At 43.3% G+C, this 22778-nt stretch overlaps 2 protein-coding genes across 2 annotated transcripts in view; one reads left to right on the top strand and one right to left on the bottom strand.

The window, feature by feature from the left end:
* chrnb1l (cholinergic receptor, nicotinic, beta 1 (muscle) like) overlaps positions 1-22778 on the bottom strand; it is a gene marked incomplete at both ends in the record, with an annotated part of 30849 nt that overhangs the window by 5531 nt on the left and 2540 nt on the right. Inside the window, 8 exons of the mRNA XM_080741399.1 lie at positions 11308-11480; positions 12378-12601; positions 13364-13552; positions 14029-14176; positions 14571-14679; positions 15748-15857; positions 17005-17049; positions 17941-18074. Coding sequence (XP_080597525.1) covers positions 11308-11480; positions 12378-12601; positions 13364-13552; positions 14029-14176; positions 14571-14679; positions 15748-15857; positions 17005-17049; positions 17941-18074 — 1132 coding nt within the window. The remainder of the gene's footprint in view (positions 1-11307; positions 11481-12377; positions 12602-13363; positions 13553-14028; positions 14177-14570; positions 14680-15747; positions 15858-17004; positions 17050-17940; positions 18075-22778) is intronic.
* On the top strand, positions 1605-3257 carry LOC308298593 (sodium-dependent lysophosphatidylcholine symporter 1-B-like; the record flags this gene model as incomplete). Its single annotated transcript, XM_080742237.1, has 1 exon — positions 1605-3257. One exon carries the CDS (start codon positions 1605-1607, stop codon positions 3255-3257), a length of 1653 nt encoding a protein of 550 aa, XP_080598363.1.

Raw genomic sequence — 22778 nt, 5'->3', positions numbered from 1 at the left:
CAATTCCACCGTTGCTTATTGTGTTCATAAGGTGCCGTGCAGTGCTGTAGGAGGTCGGCTACCCATCTCATTACGTTGGAAGTCAATGGGGCTCGCTTGCTGCTGAAGCCGTGCCAAGATTTGGAGATTTAAATGACATGGATGTCATCGATACGCCAGACAGCAAAAGTAAATCCTGTATATGAACAGTATGATGATGACTAATGTGAAGAGATGATGGATGCCATGGTGTATTTGTTTGTGTGAAAAAATCAATAAAAATTGAGTGAAAAAAAAAAAAAAAAAGACCTAGCAGGGATTTGAACAATGAAGAAAAAATATAAAAATATAAAATATCTTACGGCGAACACACTTTTATTAAACTACACTAACTACAGTATCAATTGTCTTTTGTTGGCAGTGTAGCCAAATGTTACAGCCACTCATCTGTGCTGTGAACAAAACAAAATCGCACTTGTCACTTCGAATGGTATCAAACACGACACACGTTAGTTATCTCCATACATGGAGTTCTGTGCTCATACGGACACTCATACATATGGACCTTACACACAAAGCCAGAGGTAGAATCGGTTAGCACCGCTCAAAAGCTATTGAGCCCTTTTGTGTCTGCCTGGCCGAGACAATGTTTTCCTCACTGTGCTGTGACAGTGTGTGTATCTATCCGTCCATCCATTCATCCGTCTGTGAGCAGCCAATCTTCGCCACCGGCCACCGTTGGACCGATTGGAATGAAACTTTACTGCTCAGAGTCGAGTCAGTAGGATAGGCGCTTGTCCAGAACCACCACACATATCTCATAAAAGGGACACAGGCAGGAAGACAGGCAGATACAGAGATCTTAATATATGAGCATAAAAGGGACAAGTGGCTATTACCAAAGTTTGTGGGACACTGGGAAATGTATCCCGTCTTGCCATTTGTCCCTTTCATGCCCATATATGGATAGCTCTGTATCTGTCAGTCCTTGACCCTATTTGAGCGGTGCTAACCATTCCATCCTTGTCCCTTTTATTTTATGCCCATGTATGGAGATCACTGACGTCATCAATATTAAGCCCATATCTTGGAATGCCCATATAAATGTTCATACTGTGTCAGTCTCATGTGGTCTATGATGTCAGACATCTATGATGTCAGTCATCTCCATATTTGGGAAAAGTAAAATGTTTGCATTTTCCCATTCAAGTCAATAGAGAAAATGTATTTAAACTATATAGTGTATCTCCTAGCAAAATGCAAGCAGACGAGTCCCGATGAACCCGGTCGATTTGACATATGGCCCAAGTCACCCGTGCCACCAAAACTGTGGGAAGAGTACTGTACTGTACCATTGATAGGACCAGAGTCAGACTACCCATTGAACCATCCCTTGGAGGCCAGTCTGTGATGTCAATACCCATCGCTAGAACCCGTAGTGTGGCTGTGGTTTGTGTTGTCGTGACATCAAGCCGATGCTTGGTTCAGCCTATATAAGGTCCTGTAGGATGGAATTCCTCCAGATGTCTTATAAGAGTTGAGGAGAGACATTTATTGGCTACAAGGTTAAAGTTTCAGAACTATTGCATCCACCCGACACTCTGGAATAAGTAAACAGAGTTATTATGACTCAAGAAGAGGAGGTGACCGAAGCAGGTTTACCGACTAGTCAGGCGGCCAGCTTAGATGGCATCGGCCCAGATGGTATCAGCCCTGATGGCATCAACTCCGATGTCATTAAAGTTGCTGGGAAGCCTGAGCCGAGGAACAGTTTGTCGTTATGCAGTAAACTGTGCTATGCCATTGGTGGAGCGCCTTACCAGATCACAGCAACTGCCCTGGGCTTCTTCCTGCAGATCTATCTACTGGACGTGGCTGAGCTGAACCCCCTTCACGTTTCCATCATCGTGTTTGCAGGCAGAGCGTGCGATGCAATAACGGACCCCATTGTGGGCTTTTTGGTGTCCCGCAGCCCGTGGACACGGCTCGGACGCATGCTGACCTGGATTGTGCTGTCAACTCCTGTTGCTGTGCTGGCATATTTCCTCGTGTGGTTCGTCCCCCCTTTTGCGGATGGCAAGATCTTCTATTACATGGTGTTTTACTGCCTCTTTGAGACAATGCAGACTTGCTTCCATGTGCCCTACACTTCCCTCACCATGTTCCTCACCACAGAGCAGAAGGAGAGAGACTCGTGCAGCGCTTACAGGATGACTGTGGAGGTTCTGGGCATGTTGATCGGTACAGCTGTCACAGGGCAGATAGTGGGCATGGCCAGTGCACCGTGCATCCCGACATCCATGGATGCCACAGCGGTGCTCAACGATACCTCCATGTTTGCCGTTAATGCTACCGTACCCGCTCTGGCAGGACAGGCCTCCCTGCAGGCCACAAGGTTTGCCTACATGATGGCCTCACTTGCCGTCGGCGGCATCTACATTTTCTGTGCCGTCGTTCTCTTCCTTGGAGTTAAAGAGAGAAAAGAAGCCCAAAAGAAGTCAGAGAAGGTTTCGTTCTTCCAGGCAATAAGGATGGTTATGGGGTATGGACCCTATGCCATACTAAACTTGGGCTGCCTCTTCACAGCAACAGGTTTCCATCTCCTGGAGGGGAACTTTGCCGTGTTCTGCACCTATTCACTGAACCACAGAAATGAATTCCAGAACATTCTGCTGGTCTGCATGATCTCCGCTACCGTGAGCGTCCCCTTATGGCATTGGTTCCAGACTAGGTTTGGGAAGAAGACAGCTTTTTATGTTGGAAACCTTGTTGCCATTCCATTCCTACTTCTGGCAGTGTCATTGAAGAGCAACCTGATCCTCACCTACATTATCGCCTTTGCTATTGGAATGAGCATCGGTTCAGCCGTGGTACTGTTGCCGTGGTCCATGCTTCCCGATGTGATCGATGACTTCAAGGCGCACAATCCTGAGTCCGTTGGCCACGAGACCATCTTCTACTCATTCTACGTTTTCTCCAGCAAATTTGCCTCTGGGCTTTCCCTGGGCATATCCACGCTGAGCTTACATTTGTCAGGCTACATTACTCGAGGCTGTACACAACCACCCAAGGTTCTATTCACGCTAAACCTGCTAGTCTCTGCCATACCCATACTCTTCATTATGGTTGGCTTGGCCATTTTCTACTTTTATCCAATCAATGAGGAAACGAGGAAAGGGAACGGCAAACTGCTCCGGGAACAGCATAACAGCAAACCGGTACTGAAATGGACCCAAGAGATTCAGGAGGACTCGACGGAGCTGTCCAACATGGTCTAGAACCTTTTAGGAACCCATGGACCCCAGAGCTGGCCCTGACCCATTTGGTGCTCGATTTTAGCCCTTGCATTGCAGCCAATTCCACCGTTGCTTGTTGTGTTCATAAGGTGCCGTGCAGTGCTGTAGGAGGTCGGCTACCTATCTCATTACGTTGGAAGTCAATGGGGCTCGCTTGCTGCTGAAGCCGTGCCAAGATTTGGAGATTTAAATGACATGGATGTCATCGATACGCCAGACAGCAGAGCTTCTGCTGGGTGCGTGTGCCTTCACTGTCATAATGGCAAGGATCTACGAGAACTAGTTTCACTTTCAACACAATGACAAATTGAATCATGCAGAATGCAGAAAAAAGGATGTAAACATCTTGTTATTTTAAAAATAAACCTTTAATAATGATTAATACAACTAATACAAGACTCAAGAAATAGGGTTCATTTGTCACTCCTACACAATTGGCAATATGTGTAGGTACAGGGAATTTACTATCTTGATTTATAGAATGTATGTATATACGCCATGATAATGTGTAACACTGTGAGCACTTTTTTCTACCTTGTTCTTGTTCATGGCTCTGACAGCCTCAGGAAAACATTTTTTATTTTTGAACCTTGAACCCTGGGGTTTGAGAACCAGGCCACCCTGACCAGGACCCAGGCATACACCGCAGGGTTCCATTCCAGAGGTCAACCAGTTTGCTAGCTCAGCCTGATGAGGACTGTAGCCAATGAATAACATCTCCATGTTGCCGAGGTGGGAGAGGGTGGCATACAGAACCTGCGAAACGGCACAATCAGTGGACAGGCAATCCAAGGTGCTGGGGAAGAGAGGAGCAGATGTGGTCTTTCACTAGGCCCCACTTCATGACCACGACCAGGCGGTGGTCTTTAAGGCCAGTTGGCATTGTTGGGGGCGGCATAGCTCAGGGGTAGAGAAACCGTTATTAGAGCACTAAGGGTTCCCAGTTCGAATCCGGGCTCCCCCTGAGTTAATGTCGAAGGGTCCTTGGGCAAGACTCTGAACCCCACATTGCTCCCGGTGAGCTGGTTGGTGCCTTGTATGGTTTCCTCCGCCACCGGTGTATGAATGTGTGCGTGAATGGGTGAATGTAATGCACAATCTCTGTAAAGCGCTTTGGATAAAAGCGCTATATAAATGCACCATTTACCATTTACCATTTTGGGTATGGGAATAATGATAGACCTTCTGATGTAAGCCTGGACCACATAATGAGCCTGGGAGAAGACTGCTATGGTGATGAACACTGGTAACAGAGATAATGCCATCACATTATCTTTTTTCCGCACGTTGTTTTTTTCCATTTCCTTTTTTTTTCTGTGGGCCCAGCTCTGTAACTATAACCGTTCAAAGTCCCTGTTCGTCCATGTGTCTGTCGCCAACGACCCGAGGAAGTGCGGTGCTCGGAGTCGAGTCAAGACGGACGAGTGCTTGTCCAGAACCACCGATCCAAATGATATGGCCATATATGGGTGTATACTGATCACATCACTCACTGATCACATATAATTATGTGCATAAAGGTTACACAGGCAGGAAGACAGACGGATACAGAGATCTCCATATATAAGCATAAAAGCATAATTGAAACTATTTCGCTGCCATCGACGAGCATACTCCTGAAATCGTCCGTGGTCCACAGCGCCAAAGACAGTTACTTGTCAATGTCTTTTTTTTTCTGTTTTATTTTTTTTAGCATTTTTCACAAGGTAGCGAACAGCCTCATCTGGAGTAAAAACTAAATCACACCTGTGGGGGACCACTTCGCATGCATGGTATCAGACACACATGACACACATGCATATCTCCTTGTATGGGCCGTTCTGTCCGTGAAGTTAGTTATCTCCATACAAGGCAGTACAACCGAGTGTGAAACTGTATCTACAAAAATAACAATAACTAGAAAGATGCAATTGGGAATTGCAAGTGTGGTAGCTGACCGGACTATATTCTGCAGCAAGCTAACTGTCATGTGAAGCTCGACCAATACTCCAGCTAGCACCACTCCCACTCTGTTTTCTTCGCTACCATTGTGAATGGGTTTTTTTTTTTTTCCAAGGTAAAAACCCATTCACAAATAAAGTTTATATTATCTAGAATAAGGTTTCCCTCAATTGACTTACTCTGTAAAAAATCAAACCTCGGTTCGAAGTGAAGCAGTGAATGATATACTCTACTCTGCTGGCCATTGACACTGGCTGTCACTGTCCAGTGGAGGACATGCTGACCTAGAGTGTCAGTACTACTTCTCTAATTCTTCGTACACATGTCAGGGCTTCTGCTGTGAGTGGGTGTCCTTGTGTCCCCTTGTGCCAAAGGGGACACAAGGAGGACTGGCCATCTTTCTTTGGTCCCCTCCAACCCCAACCCACCGCCTGAGTGACAATGACATGCTTCTGACATGAGGGGGTGACATTGTGACATGAAAGAAAAACCCAGAACAAATGCATGTGCAGATATGTAATGTATAGGGCAATTATTATATGGAACAAATTACCGACTATGATCACTGAAGCACCCAGTAAGGCTAGTTTTAAGACTCCTTAAAGACATTTGACCAATTACCCTCATTTTAGTTTCAATTAACTGACCTGTAATTTAATGGATTGTCAATGCTTAGTTGTATTGTTTTATTGGATTTTTATTGTCTTGAAGACCATAATGTTTTGATTGTGTATGATTGATTCGATTGTGTATTATGAATTGTCATGTTTTTTTTTGTGGACCCCAGGAAGAGTAGCTGCTATTTTGGTGGCAGCTAATGGGGATCCGTATATGAATAAAGAATAAAAGATTGGATCAATGCTTTGTGTGATGCTGTGAACTCTGGGAAGAAGAGCCACAGTGTGGGCATCATTATGTCAATGGTTTTCAAGAAGCAGGGGTTCTTGAAGGGGTTCCAAGTGGTCGTCACAGCAAACGTACTTCATCAGTTTAATCACTTTAACCCTAGCAATCTACAAGCTCACAACGCATAACATGTGTTGTGAACTTGTAGACCTGTTATTTTCAAAGAATCTTGACAATGGAGATGCAGCGGTTTTTGTACCCCTTTTGCTCAGAAGGATAATTGAGTGATACAGATTCATGTTACAGAAAGCCATGAACAGGGACACCTTTGAATTTGAATCTTGAAAAGTAACAGTTTGGGACCACCCAACGGAGATGATGTATAAAGTATATTATGTTCTCTTTTTCTCACTATTGATGTCCATCACATTATTATGCTGCTCCTTATTACTGCGGCTCTGAGGAGCCGATGTAAGAAAATAAAGGACTATGATAATAAAGGAATATGCCAACAACAACAGTGGCTGCTTATAGCCTTTCATTTTTTGTCCAACTGTAAACTTGTCTTTCTGTTCCATAACAAACATCACAATCTATACCATACACAGCGTTCATGTCCCTCATATAAGATATCAGGTCAGGCCAACGTCACAACCGCTCATGTCACACATTGAGTCAGGGTCAAACAAACAACCACGCAAACAGGGTGTTAACAAGTGGTTGCCATATTCCCCTAGCTGTTATCACCCTCTGCTTCTGTGAAGATGGATGTGTGTTATACAGACAGATATGGCATCAGTGGAACGTTTTGTGGACTGTCGCTAGGGTGCCTGACTGCCGGATGCTCTGTGGGGTTTGTCACCTGTGCTGCTGCAAGTTCCACCTGCATATAGTGTGAAATGGAACTAAAAGATTGAAATGGAACCAAACGACTGACTACATGGCAGACCCATCTGACAGACATGACCAGATGGCAGAAATATTCACAGTTTATACATGACAACTGGCCATGGTCTTGGCAACACTTCAATCAGCTAATAGATGAGGGCCTGAGGGGTGAGTTGGTACCGTATTTGACCAAAGGGAGCTTATGCCATTTAGCAATGACCCCCTGTATTTACTTTAAGTTACTTCACTGACTGAGTCATGGGATAGCCATCCTAAGCTCCGTGTTTGTGTACACACTATTATGTGCTCACACAACTGTCATCTAGCTGTAGAACATGATCAATCCATCATGTCTCTAACCAGGCTGTGCATATGGCCTCTGGAGACAGCTCTAGCTAATAGACTGCCGTGCCACCAGCACACCGCTAGCAACAAGCTGAATGTCAAGCTGCTAAACCTGTAACAACTCAGTCATGGCTTGTCTCCTCCTGCACAGTGCGGTGAACAGTGTGTCTCTCAGTGGTGAAAAAAGTACACACACACGCACGCACGCACACGCGCGCGGTATAGATGTGTGTGTCACCTCCTAAAGACATCCGCCCCGGCACCATCCGGGGCATACCAGCCAGATTGCCACCTCCTTGCATGTATTGTATGTAAATACAGTACACGTCTGTGTGTCGCATGTGTGTGCACTTGTGAGCGCCGTTCCTGGTAACTCAAGAGGGATGTAGATCTTATCATGACATGTCATCAGGGTCACGGGACGCTATACCGTGACAACAACTCACCCGCCTCTTTTAGAACAGTGGTTCTCAACCTGTGGGTCGGGACCCCCAGTGGGGTCCCCAAACCATTTTGGAGGGGGTCCCCGGATGATTAGCTTAATGTAGAACATTGTTTTCTCTCTCAACAGTAAACAAACCAAGATTTTAAGTGTATATATGGTATATGCACATTTCTAAAGTGACAATTTAAGGACTTTTTAATACCTCTAAAATGACAAATTAAACATTGGCCAAATTGTCAAATTTAGTCAGCAATTGTGGCATGAAATTTTGAAAATAGCTGATCTACATGCTCACAACGCCTTGCGTTGTAGATCTGCAATAGAGCTGTGTTACAAACTGTAATTGCTCAGCTCTTAGTGCTCGTCAGGGTGGGGGGGTCCCCAGTTAAAATATGATTCTTTTGGAGGTCGCGGCCTGAAAAGGTTGAGAACCACTGTTTTAGACGGTAGAAAATAAAGACAGCCCGACTTCCGGGAGAAGTGTCCGGGCGGTGTGCGATGCATGCTTCTTCATGCGTATGTGTACGTTTGCATAGAGTGTACATGTATTTCTGTTCGTGTATGCATGCATGGTGCGTGGGCTTGCATTTATTTCTGTATGCATATATGTGCATGTGTGCGTGCGCAGCATCAAATACTATGCGTCTCGGGGCTGTGTGCCATGCTGCATTCCATTTGCACACACACACACACACACACACACACACAAGCCACCACCCAAGTCCCACGCACCCCAAATAATTCTAAAAATATCTAAATTAAGGGGCGCCCTCTGGCCTGCTGGTCCAGGCACGTGCCGCTTGGGCATTGTCGCATGGACGTGGATGCCTGGCGGCGGCGCCGGTTCGATTCCCGATCCGGGCGGCCTTTGCCACGTGTTGCTCCCCGTCTCTCCCACCGTTTCCTGTCAGTCTACTGTCCTATCAATGGAGGCATAAAAGAAAGAACAAATCTTAAAATATCTAGACACTCAGGAAAATGGCCCTCAATGTCTATTTCTAACTACTTGTGGGGACATTTGTCTATCACAAGTATACAGTAGTAACACACACATACACACACACTTGCACGCACACACACAGACACAGACTGCCTTGAAGCACGGTCGCAGTCTCCCAACAAGCAAGAATGGTCCTTTACCCCGGATCACTCAGCGCCCACCCTTCACTCTCGTCCACTACCCATCATGCCTTGCCCAGCCCATTTCTGGGATTACCCCCTAATGCCCAACCTAAACAGAGACTTAGGGCCTGGCGACTGTGGATGGGGGTCCTGGGGCTTAGCTAGGACTGAAAACTGATGCCCTTGGAACAGGATGAGAGTTGCCCGGCACACGCAGGGCCGGACCTGTTTATCATGGCAAGGCTGCTGGGTTATTGGCAGATTACCCGCCGCCGACCTACCGAGCAGACCTGTCAGAGCCATTCATCATCGCTGAGAGGGTGACGGCAGGGCAAGGCGCGTTAGACTTGGTCAGAAAGTTGTGGCTCGAGAATATTGAGATATTCAACTAGCTGGGTGAGAAAAGAAAGTCTTAGGAGCACACGTAAACGTCGACTTTTCAGCGGCATTGACCACATTCACACAGAGGCCATTTTGCAGTAGTTGGAGAGTTGTGTTTTATGTCTTCTGAATGCTTGTATTTATGACAGCGTTGTTTTTGCAAAATAATAATGTTTGAACTGTAATGACATGCCAAAAGAAATCAGCCAGGTTGAAAGCGATTCAATCTGTCCGTGGGTTCAATAACTATTTAACCAATTAAAAGGCATTAACAAGACCATATTAATAACTTCAATGGATCCATTGGAACACATGTGGTTTTCCATACAAGGTTTCCTCCTGACAGTGGCATGAGTGCACAGTCACACTACATATAATAATAGGCTATTTGTCAAGGTTGTTGTCCATGATAGATAGCTATGTGCCTGGGGGCTGCATACCGAATGAGATAAGAAATACAGTGGGCTGACGGAGTTGCTGTTTAGTTCTACAGCACTGTGAGCTTTACTGTAACAGCAAGTCTGGCAGCAGTCACATCATCTAATGTATATCGTTGCTGTCGGGCAGAAACCTTGTATCTCCATAGTTCAACGTATTATAGTTTTCCGTAAATTAATCCCCTACTTTGTTGAGGAGTGTCGCACAAAGAGTATCAAAAATAGCCGAGCTTGCGGATCGGCTATTTCTGCAATTGTTTTTGAAGGATGTTGAAAGTGACAGGCGTTACTTGTGTCTGTGTTTTTATTTATTTATTTATTTATTTATATTAAACCAATATTAAACCATCTCCAGAATAGTTTGGACATACAAGGTTTCCACCTGACAGCGAATGAGATATTTTGGCTCAGACTAGAAACTCATGCCCTAGGCGCATCTTATTCACACTAAAAGAAATGGGATTAGATCAAGATCAGCACATCGCAGCCCCCAGAGAGCAGGCCGTATATGAGCTGCACGGTTGACCCCCGTGGCCATCACTTCAGCTTAACTATATCCAGCCATGGTGACAACTTCCAATATGAGCGCCATAACTCTTTGGCAGTTCATTTCTTTTAAGCAGTTCGAGCCAGGGGCTTGTCATCTTCTGAGCACGATCCAAGGTGGTTTGTGTATGTGGGTGAGTGGTTGGCTGTGGGTGGGGGGTGGGCGGTGGGGGAGCTAAGTTTGTGGGTGGCAGGGGTGCTGCAGAAGAGCTAAATGGTTCCAAGCTTAAGCTAATGTTTCTGAGATCTTTACGACTCCTGCAGTTGCTGGGGGAAAACCTAATACTCCCACTTGCAGAGCTTAATTTATATGGAAGCGCCCGGGGACGAGAAGCGTCTTCTCCATGGTAGTAATAGGTATGTGTGTTGTAAAGTCATATTTTAGAGAACCCTGTCTTCTGCATAATAAAGAGGCTAATTAAAACACATAATTAAATCACATAAGATAAAGTAATGTGTATAGCTGTTGTTGGATCAGTTGAGGGAGTCATATACCGACAGAGCCTGTTTTTGGACAGGTTGATGAATAGTTTCCTGTGTGTGCTGAACACAGTATTCTTTAGAACGTTTCCCTATATGCATGGACCAACACAACGACCAGTGTTCATCAGTGATCACAGAACCCCCATTCATTGTCTGTTCTACTGTCATGGGGGGACATTCAATCTAGGATTTCTCAAGCCACACAGCAAAAGATGGAGTTTTTAAATTGCAATTGAACTTGTTTAATGTAAACTTACAGCAGTGATACTCCACCTATTCTAATTTCAAGGATCCCCAGTTTGACATGCATTAGAACACAGAACCCCATTTGACCACGTTTTTAATCTCTGAGGCCCCAATCAACAGTGTAAAGTGTGAATTAGGATGTCTGGCGGCGTTGCCAGTTCGATTCCCGTCCCAACCCGGACAACCTTTGCTGCGTGTCACTCCCCCCATCTCTCCCCCCATTTCCTGTCAGTCTATACTGTCCTATCAATAAAGGCATAAAAGCCCCAAAACAAAAAAGAAACACATTAGGAGAGCAATGCCATGATTCTTAACTTCATTACCATGCGTAGGTGTGGATGGTGAGCCTCACCTGTCTCTCCAGGGCATGACCAGGTCAGGGTTGATCTTCCTGAAGACGTACTCTCCTCCAGGCCTCCAGCCCAGGCCGGGGGCCTCCTCCCTGCAGGGCTCCTCTGGAGGCAGAGAGTCCTCTGGGTTGGGCCTCTGCATGCCGATGTACTTGGGCAGTATGTGGATGAACACCTGCACAGGGAATACCCACACATCAGAGCAGAGGAACACTTCAGACTAATCAATTTAATTCATTATTTAACCCATTTACCTCCTGAAAAAAAAAACTGTTTTCTGAAAAACCTATTTCTATGGTTCTCAAACTTTTTCACATCATAATTCTGTTATGTATTTGACCGCGGACGCCCGTCTGAAAATATTTAGTTCCAGGGACCAAGAGAAAGAAAGATTTCTGTTACAAATTTCTGCTTTAAAAATATATACATTCAAAGATTTGCACTCATTTTCACGATTTAAAACAAATAGCTACTAGCAACTCTGTGCCGCGTTGTGAGCTTGTATATCTGCTATTTTTAGTTAAAGCATAAAATAATGGTTAAAGTGATGACACAGATATGCATTCAAGTGGGTTAATAATAATTGGTATTTTGATAAAATATTTTGGGCACGTCATTATTATTATTTTTCTAAACGTCATTATTGATAAAAAACGTTTCACAAATGCTCCCAACGCGCCACATCATGTGAGCTTGTAGATCAGCTATTTCTCTCGATTATTCAATTAGAATAAGAAGAAGTTTGGTGCCAATCGGTCCAGTGGTTTGTGAGATTAGCTCTGGACACCTGCAAAGGCTGAAATGCACACCTAACGGCATTGCCAAGCAAAAATGAATTTAAATTAGACAAGGCAATTCTCTTGAATGCCGCCTTCAGGTATGGCATGGAAAGGGGGCATTTGCATTTCTTTCATCATAGTAAAAACTGCATTCATGGTCTGGAGAGGGCACTTTTTACAGACGGATAAAAGGGCAGGGGCTCAAGCCCCCTTTGATGTCGTCTATGTGTGCCTGCTCTCAACTAACCAATAACCACGCCAGTAGCTGGTCATGTGTGGCAGAGGGCCCTCACCTTGCGGACCCACGTGGGCATGATGTGCGTGTTGGGGGAGCGGTGGTGCAGGTTGAGCACCACCACACTGAGGATGACAGAGAAGGTGACCAGGATCATGGTGAACATGACGTAGTTGACGATCATGGGGATGCCCAGGGACGTCTCGGGCACCCTGTCGGCCAGCAGCAGCATGAAGACAGTCAGAGCAATGAGGACAGAGATGGACAAGGTCATCTTCTCCCCTGGGAACAAAATAACATACAGGAGGAGGGGTTTGGGAATAAATAGATTATTTCCTATTGATTACTCGCCTCACAGAGACTTGAATTCATGGATATTCTTTAGTTTTTGTCGCATTCCTAAGCCATAATTTGATGACCAGCAGTCGTTCCCTATGGCAGTGGTTCTCAACCTGTGGGTCGGGACCCCCAGAGGGGTCCCCAAATTATTTTGGGGGGTCCCCAGATGCTTAACTTAATGTGCAACATTGTTTTCTCACTCAACAGTAAACACACCAACATAAAGTTTAAGTATATAGAGGGTATCTGCACATTTCTAAAGTGACAATTTATGGACTTTTTAATACCTCTAAAATGATAAATTAAACATTGGCCAAATTGTCAAATATTAGAGGCAGAAATTGTGAAAATAGCCGATCTACATGTTCACAACGCCTCGCAACGCGAGGCGTTGTGAGCATGTAGATCTGCTATTTTCACAATAGAAACGTGTTATACAAAATGTAATGCCTCAACTCATAGTGCTTGTCAGGGTGGGGGGATCCCCAGTTAAAATATTATTATTTTGGGGGTCGCAGCCTGAAAAGGTTGAGGACCATTGCCTTATGGAGACACAAAGAGCCTGCTTTGTTCCCTATGGAGACACAAAGTCTCCTCAAATTATTATTATTATTATATAAAAAACTATCCATGAATGCAAGTCTCCATGGCGTCAGTAATCGATAGAGATTCATTCTTCTACACATTCTAATTGTAAACACGGACCTGCTCCGGGGGGCAGGTAGAAGACAAAGATGGCCAACACGCTGGTGAGGATGCAGGGGACGATGATGTTGATGATGTAGAAGAGAGGCTTGCGCTCGATGATGAGGTAGAAGGTGATGTCCTCGTACAGGTTGTCCTCCTGGACGTTCTTCCTGCTGGGCTTGTGGCAGATGTTCCACTCGCCGTTCTCTGTGGAGAGAACACACGCGCACGGGATGGGTAAATTCATTGTGTTTCTATGAGCGTTTTCAACAAAGATGCATCAGAGGATGACAATTTGTACCGCCTAGTGTTCACATCTAACCTCAAATTCAGTTATTTTATATGCATATTGTCCCCAACTCTGAATCATCGCAAACAATCCCCGTCCGTCTACATGTGACGTGATTTAGATAGGCATTTTTATTCTATGCAACCATTAATTTATCAACCATGTACTTTCAACGTGGCATCACTATTTTGGGGACTCTTTTCGCCCCCCAAACAAATGGCGAAAATAGTGGATCTACAAGCGCTTGGCGACGCGTTGAGAGCTTGTAGATCCACTATTTTTGAAATGGGGCTCAAGTGAAAATGTATTTTTTGCCACCCCCTATTTCTTTCTGAAATTAAGCCTCTGGGACAGACGAGGAAGTGAATGAACTGAGCGAGGCGGGTTCACCAGCCTGTGAAAGCGTTCTCGTCGATAACGATCTCTTGGATCTCTTTTCCATCCTCGTCCAGGTAGTACTGCAATTCCACCTCGGACGCGTCGTAGGTGTAGGAACGGAACACCATGGTGCAATTCTGCCAGTCGAACGGGAAGTACTGCACCTGTGGGTGTGGAGGAGTACTGCAGTTACCTTTCAGCCTCTGTAAGCTGCAGGTCGTTAACAACATGTTCAAGTGCAAGAAAAACGATCGATAGATAAGACAGACAGACAGACAGACAGACAGATAAATAGAAGCCGAGCGTCAGTGAAGCTAACAATACTTTGGATGGCTGGATGGATGGAAACAGCTGATCAACCTGGAAAACCAATTTAAACTCCATGTTATAATTTGATGTGTGGTGTCTTTCTTTTTACTTGATGAATTGTTGTTGCATTGGTGTATTTATCACTACCTTTGCACATGAAATGTGTCCTCTGCATGTTACCCATCATAACCATTAGTAACAGTGGGTGCTATGATAGATCAAGACAGCAGTGGTGTCTGGTGTACCTACTTCGATAGAGCAACTACTGCGATAGATGGCTGGAGGGAGCCATTCCACAAAGCCGTTGCTGTGAACCAGGACATTGACATAAAGAGCCACATCAAACTGTCCGTCATTGCTGTAGAGACACAGAAAGGGACAAACATTTTCAGTTTGTTTCATTGACACATGATTCTGCTGTTGATGCCTTGTGTAAAATGAAGCATTGCGTTAGTTTATGCAGGACACAAGAGTCTCGCCCGCCCAGCTGTCAGTCAGCTCCGTTCCTATTCCTCATTCACAGATCTGCTGGTCATTACGTCACACTGTCTTACTCCAATCAGAGTTCACGCTCAGTAAGGGAGGCCCCTTTAAACACGGCTTGCTTTCTCTATATCTCTGCTTGTTGGATCTGAAGCCTCAGATCTGTTGCTGCTTGCTGCCTACTCCACGTTTGATCATATTCTGGCATAAGCTCAAATAAAAGTGATTTATGTGTGCTGATTCAAGCTATTATACATGTACTGTATGTATTGCTATGTTTACTATTGTATCCCTATGAAGGGTTTTGCTTAAAGTTCTTAAACATCTCTGAACACAGAGGCTTTTAACGCCAGGTTTAACTGTATTCCATTTGTTGCAATAAATGGTTAGATCTACTTTGACGTGAGTGTTCCTGACTAAACATCCATTTAATTTCACTCTGATTCAGACAGTTCAGCAGTAAATGGTGGGTATTACACTAAGGAATGATGCTTAATAGTCAACCCATTAAAAAAACTGTGCAAGTCTTTGACCCGATTCTATAAATGCCTCCTTCTAAATCAGTGGTTCTCAAACTTTTTCATGTCAAGGGCAACCCAAAATTACTAAATATGTTGTTCCAGGGACCACCCAGAAGCAGAGATTTGAGTTACAAAAGGTTTCTTTGAAAAAATATATATTCAAAAGATTTGCACACATTTTCAAGATTTTTCATAAATAGCAGATCTACAAGCTCGCAGCGCGGCTCTCGGTGCTGTACGGTGAGCTTGTAGATATGCTATTTTTTAATAGTTAAAGCATAAAATAATCGTTAAAGTCATAATGCGTTCCCGGTCTTAATGTGTTAAAGGAACATGGATGGATGGTGGACGGACGGACGGACGGACGGACGGATGGATGGACGGACGGACGGACGGACGGGTGGATGACACAGGAAGCTCACTTGTTGATGAGGTAGATGTCAGGACGCCACACCTTGTTGGGAGGAATCCTCAGCACATCAATGTTGTCATACTCCTTTGGGTTCCATGACAACCTGTAGTCTGTCCATGCCTGGATGGAGAGAGAGGAAGAGAGGGAAGGAAGAAAGAAAGAAAGAAAGAATAAAGAAGGAAGGAAGGAAGGAAGGAAGGAAGGAAGGAAGGAAGGATAATGGACAAAAGAAAGAAAGAAAGAAAACCGTTAGTGAAACACTCTGATGTCGCTGTCATTTACAACCTTGTTTCACCTGCCTTTGATAAGTCATTTAAATCCCAGTGATGTACACTCCACTGTCACCTCACACGCACGCACACACACACACACACACACACACACACACACACACACACACACACACACACACACACACACACACACACACACACACACACACACACACACACACACACACACACACACACACACACACACACACACACACACACAGAGGCCGTGCAGAGTTGTAATTAGCATGGGTGAAGAGCAGAGCAGGGGGAGCGGTGGGGGAGATAAAACTACCAATAAAACGTGACAAGTCCATTTGAGAGCAGAGGGATAGGAGAGGACAGGTCCAGAGGACAGCAGGAGAGAGGACGGGGACACGACGAGATAGGGAGGAACACGAGTCACACGACAAGGAATGTTTATTAGACCATATACAAAATAAATGTTCACGTTTAACTTCACGGTTATCTACAGTAAAAGTCTTTAGATTATTAAAAAGAAAATACTTAAAATAGCCGATCTACTGTACAGTACAAGCTTGCGATGTGACGAGTTTTGAGCTTGTAGATCAGCTATTTAAAAAAAGATAGTAGTATAGTAGTATAATACAGTGGTTAATCAGACTGGTCTATTTAGTACAATTATAAAAAATATAAAAAAGTTTTCTTTTTCTCCATTTGTTGATTTATATAAGTTAATAAACTAACAGCTTCTCATTTTTCGATTAACCTACATGAGCAAGATTAAGTAGGTTATTGGTTCCAAATTGAATTTGATTGATGCCCAAAACTGTTACTTTACAGGATTCAAAATGAAAAACAGATGAAACAGATCGACAAGCTCAGTGCTTCGAGCTTGTGGATCTGATATGTGATCAAGTAGGGTTACGAAAAAAAAACTCAAAAAGTTAAAACATAGGAGGATTTCGCCAAACAGAGACGATATATTTGAGGTTAATTGACCCAGCCCTAACATTAGCATTCCATTCATCTACCATATTCATGAACACGTTGGTCGTCATCTCGCCATTCTTCTCATTCTGTAAAAGAGAGAGAGAGAGAGAGAGACACACACAGGGTGCGTTTATATGCACATTCAGAATGCCATTCAGAATGAACTTATTCTGAATAGAGCTTCATTCCCAGACGTTTACATGGGACCTGAATACAAGTATCCCTCATTCCACTGTCGTTTACATGACCAAAGGATTCATTCGGAATAGAACTTTGGGCATGCGCAAAGTAGGCCTACTTCAGGTCGGAGAAGGGGGGGGGGGGGGGGCAGTTCAGACAGCAGTTCATTCCGAATGGAGCGTTTATATGACAAATGTATCCCGATTGAAACGACATAAACCACCTCTTCAGACCAGAATGAAAATTCATTCGGGTCAGACCGGAATGGCCATTCCTAAACGTTTATATGAGCATTTCTATTCTGAATGAGCAGTCATTCAGAATATAAGTGGAATACATCTGTGCATATAAACGCACAGACAGAGAGAGAGTTGGAGACATGAGGAATGCCACTATATCTTGTTGTGCGTGACAGCCTTGTTACTTTCAATCCCACTCCATGGAAACTAATTGGTATGCATGATTGGTACAGCCATACAGCGCCACTGGGCTAAGCACCCGCCGGCTAGCTGGCTGCCACTGATACCAGGGGAACCAGTGTGTGTGTGTGTGTGTGTGTGTGTGTGTGTGTGTGTGTGTGTGTGTGTGTGTGTGTGTGTGTTATACATACTTGTGAAGGGCCGCCAAATGTCCCCACAAGTATAGTATAATATAATTTGAAAAATAGACATTGTGACAACTTGGCATAGACAACTTGTGTGTGTGTGTGTGTGAGTGTGAGTGTGAGTGTGAGTGTGAGTGTGTGTGTGTGTGTGTGTGTGTGTGTGTGTGTGTGTGTGTGTGTGTTGGTTCCATACCAGGCTGACGAGCTGCGAGAGCGTCATCCCCACTCGGACCATCACTCTCTCCTCCCAGGAGCGCGCCGGTCGGACCTTGTGGTTGTAGTTCCTGAAGATCTTCTGAAGGAGTCTCTTCTCTGTCTCTGACGCTCCTGAGCACACCAAATCATCATGACACCACCACAACCAAGCATTTATTTCCAGGGTAAATAACAGAATCAGCATCGCATTGGAACTGTATTATTCATTACCCGTAGCACTGCAAGAACGGTTTGATTGATTGATTGAAGACTTTATTAGAAGTTTGCATAGGAAAAGGTACAGTTTCATGACGGTACAGTTCACTGGTACAAGGTCTACTAAAAGGAGATCCATGAAAAGACTAAGCTTATTTCCACTGGAAACCATTTAAGTATCTCATATAACATTGAATGACAGACAAATAGAACACAGTACTATGCAGTAGATATGTAAAGAAAAACAAAAAAGAAAACAGTAAGTCTAAACAAACAGTATATACAAAGAAGGGGCAGGGGAGGGTAGGGTTGGGCTAGGTTCATGTTTTACCAGTTGCGAACGGCTGCTGCCTGTAAGTGGTTTTTTAGGGCAATTTTAAAGGATGCTAGTGATCCACACTCCTTTATGGCCTTCGGTAAGGCTTTCCACATTTTGGTGGTATAGCAGAAAAACGAGTTTGACCCTTTGTTGGTTTTGACTCTGGGTTGGAAGTGATCTGTGGCGCTGCCTCTGGTGTTGTAGTTACGGGACACTTACGATATCGGCTGAAAGCTCTTATCTCCATATTCTAACTTCTAACTTTCCCCGTAAATTAACGCCCTACTTGATCATACAACAGCGTCACAATAAAGTATTAGAAGTAGCAGATCCACAGGTTTCAGGTTTAAGACAAGCGGTGTAAAAAAAGTGGCAGAAGTGGGGGTCACATCACTACATCACTGCAGTTTCAAGAGACTAGTAGCAGAAGTAATACATTAGATATAACAGATATGTGTACATTGGGTGCACGGTTTGAGGAAGGAAACCACTTTAACTCCAGCATCCTTACTGTGGGGAAGACTTTCTTTTCTTTTCAAATCTTTTTTATTAAGGTACAGTGTCATATTGAGGCAGGTACACACACACAGTGATGACACCCCAAGTCCCATTCCCATCACAATAATCATTTGTACAAAATAGCACAAGATCTGAGGCCATCACGGTACATAAAAGTTCAGTATAAAAAAGAAAAACCCTGCCCATAAAGGATAATAAAAGAAAACATTTTCTCCCCTCCATATATACCCAATTTAGTGTTAAGCCAATTCCCCCATTCCCATACTCTACGCTAAACCCATCCCTGCTAATCCCCATAGTAGTCATTGGGAGGGTGAAGACAGCAACGGGTCTCCTCCGATACCCGATCCGTCATGCCACCATCTTCTTTTCAGTAGGGAAGACTTTCACAGAAAATAGCAGATCAACACGCTCACAACGTGTCACGCTGCAACGTGTATTATATAGAGCGAAAACAGAAAAGACACTAGTCACTGCACTGTTTGGGATGATTCCTCCTAAAATATCACTCTCTTCTTTAGATGCGACTTTTATAGCATCTTATTAGAGAGATGTTTGATATTGCTTAGGTGGAAATCTCCTACTCCCTCATCACACACTTTGTGGATAAAGGATGTGAAATTGGAAAGAATCAGATGCCTGCTGGGTGTCTCCCTAAAGAAATTCAGTAAGATAGGGGACCCTTTTTTAAATATTTACATGGGCTCACCCACCCTGATATTTCAATCTAAATGATTTACCGGTCATTAGTATGATAATGAACGATGGCATGGCAGATGGCGGATCGACCACTTTTACCAGTGGTTTATATTTCTCTCTTTTGTGATTTTTTTTTTTAAATATATTTTTATATCCACCTGTTTACGTGAGAATTTACTGTAGAATTATTTGTGGGACACTTCCGGAGAACAGCAGACATACAAGGTCGCGTCGCAGATGCAACCATTGTGAGCTTGTAGATCACTCTTGGCTGCGGCGCCGGAACTGCCGCACTCCTTCTGCGCAATGCACGATGGGACGTTGTTGGAAAGTTCTGTGTATATATATATATTTTTGGATACACCATACATTACATGTAATGTTATGCTACCCTTACAACACGATGCGTTGTGAGCTTGTAGATCTGCTATTTTTTGGCAAATGTTCCGCCCCAAGAAAATAGATTTTGATTATCACGATACTATTGTAAATTGCGATTTCTTTTGTCACAATAATCGTGATATGAAATTTTCGTATTGTCCCATCCCTACAACCATACAGGGATTAAGAATTAAACCCTATATGGTTATTCTATCAGCTACTTTTAACCACTTAAACTTCATATGGTTAAAAGTAGCAGATAGAATAACAACCATGACTGAGTATACAGTAATAAAGAAGGAGACAAGTAGAAAAGACAAGACGATAGGGAGAGGGGTGTGGGAGAGAAATAAAACTGAAAACTCAGAAAATGACTGCTGACCTGAAAATGGTCTTGGAGAACATAATCATCTGTGATTTAATGAGCAATTACCATGAGGCATTTGTTTTATGAATTTGGGTCATTTGGGTTTTATGAATACATGAAATATTTATTCATGCAACCCAGAGAAAGATTAATAAAGAACATCAGAGCAGAGTAGAGGCATTGAGGACAGTATTATGGGTGAGGGAGTTCAAGGACTGAATGTGAGAGAAAAAAATCTGCCGTGAGTAAGTGGGAAAAAAAACAGCATAAGCTGTATGCATCACTTTGAAATCAATGACACAGCAATACCCTAATCTAGAAAAATGGTACGAAGATTGCGATTTCTGGCAGAATATACTCGAGAGGTTACACATGTGCATTACTATGTGGGTTTATACGTCATATGCTGACATGGCAGTCAGCTGACCAATTGGGCGGGTTATTTAAGCTCATCGAAGTCTGTATTCATTCTGCGTATGCCTTATATGTGTCCCCGGTTGTCATGTGTTGTTTGCTCACACCTGTCTAATTGTGCTGAGCAGAGAGAAAAATGTACTGTAGCAGAGCCTGAACGCCAATATAAAATATTACATCTACACCTTTATTCACAGTCTATATTAACTCATTCCCTGCCAGGCCCGATAGTCCCGAGATTATTCCAATGTCTTTCCCCGCCAGGCCCGATAGTCCCGAGAATTAAAAAAAAAAAAAAAAAAGATTTTTTTTTTTTTCAAAAAAATTTTTTTTTCAAAAAAATTTTTGGACCCCAAAAAATGGAGTAGGCATGATAGCAATCGCGAAATTGCATGTTTAACCCCCATAGCAACCCCATCTTTCAAGCATGGCAGCCATTTTGGCAGCCATCTTTGTTAAACATAGTGGCTGTTATCTCATGAATGCCTGAACGGATTTCCATTCGGATTTTTTTGTTTGAAAGCTGTGAGCAATGTGGACACACGTGGTGCATTATCTAGGCATGGGTGTGCATGATCCGTGCACACCCAATTACATGGAAGTCTATGGAGACGAATGGCAGGTGGGAGTACGGAGGTATGTTAAAATGGCGGTCAATGTGTTAATATACCATATATTGGTTAATTCTATATTGGTGCATTCTATTCGTGAGTTATCTGACTGAACTACCGTAGTATAGATTAACCACTGTTTTCAAACCTTTCATAAATAGCCTTTTTTTGTTAACGCTGTGCTCTGACTTCTCTGGTGCAATATCCTTTTAGATCAACAACATTTATATAGGCAATCGGTCACACGCAGTGGCAAGACTTAGTTTTCTCTTTCTTTTATTGTATCTTTACATGTTTGATTCAAGATCAAATCCAGACTTTGTCAGTGGCCACTGACGAACATGTTAAGATACAATAAAGAAAGTGAAAACTAACTCTTGCCACTGTGTGCGAGCGACCCATTGCCTATATAAAACATTTTCACCAATTTTAAGAACAATTGCGCAAAACTTCAAAATGTTTGGAAATAGCAGAATAATTAAGCTATCTTCATTATTCATTGTCCTTCACTAGAAGGACACTCTCAGTGTTTTCAATCAGCCTATCAGTTTGAAGTTGAATGGGTTTATATAGGGTTCATTTGATCAAATGAATATATTTACAAATAAAATATTGATTCAAGCAACCTAAAAACTATCTGTGGTAGTGTTTTCAAGTGAAATTCCCCTTTAAGCAGTTAACTAAATTGGATTATTACTGTAGATTAAAAGGGGTGGAGATTTACACCGGCACACAGCCTCTGTTTGAGGTTCAAGAACTCTCTCTGGGATACTATATGCTAAAGATATGTGCTCTACCCTGTACTGGTGCTCACTCTAAAAAGCATTCACCAAAATAGCATGTCATCACTGTCGGGCAGAAACCTTGTATCTCCACATTTCAACTTAGTAAAATCATAAATTAATGCCTCTCGTGACTCAAAAGTTTAAAATTACTTTTTCCAATTTTTGAGTGTTTTTTTAAAAAGAAAGTCTTTAAGTGAGTGTGTGGATTTTATAAATATTGAATCAATGAAAAGTATGAATAAGACTGGAAGTGTCAGAATACAGGTCCTTTTTTCCATTACCTGAAAAGTAACAGTTTTGGACATGAATGGTTTCCATCTGACAGTGACAATATGGTACGTTACTTTATGCTTTCCAAACTACTGTAATTCAAATGAAAAGACTGGAGAGACGTCGTTAATGTTAATCTGGCAGCTTTTAAAAACAGGTCTACTTTCGGGTGTAGCCATGATTTGGGTTTTCTCCAACTTACTTCTGTAATGTGGAAAATTACTAAATTGTAATGATTTACCAGTAGTAAACAGA

Source organism: Nannobrachium achirus (genome assembly GCF_963921795.1).
Source record: "Nannobrachium achirus genome assembly, chromosome: 14".
Classification (NCBI taxonomy): Eukaryota; Metazoa; Chordata; class Actinopteri; order Myctophiformes; family Myctophidae; genus Nannobrachium; species Nannobrachium achirus.
This window is presented reverse-complemented; position numbering and strand designations above follow the sequence as displayed.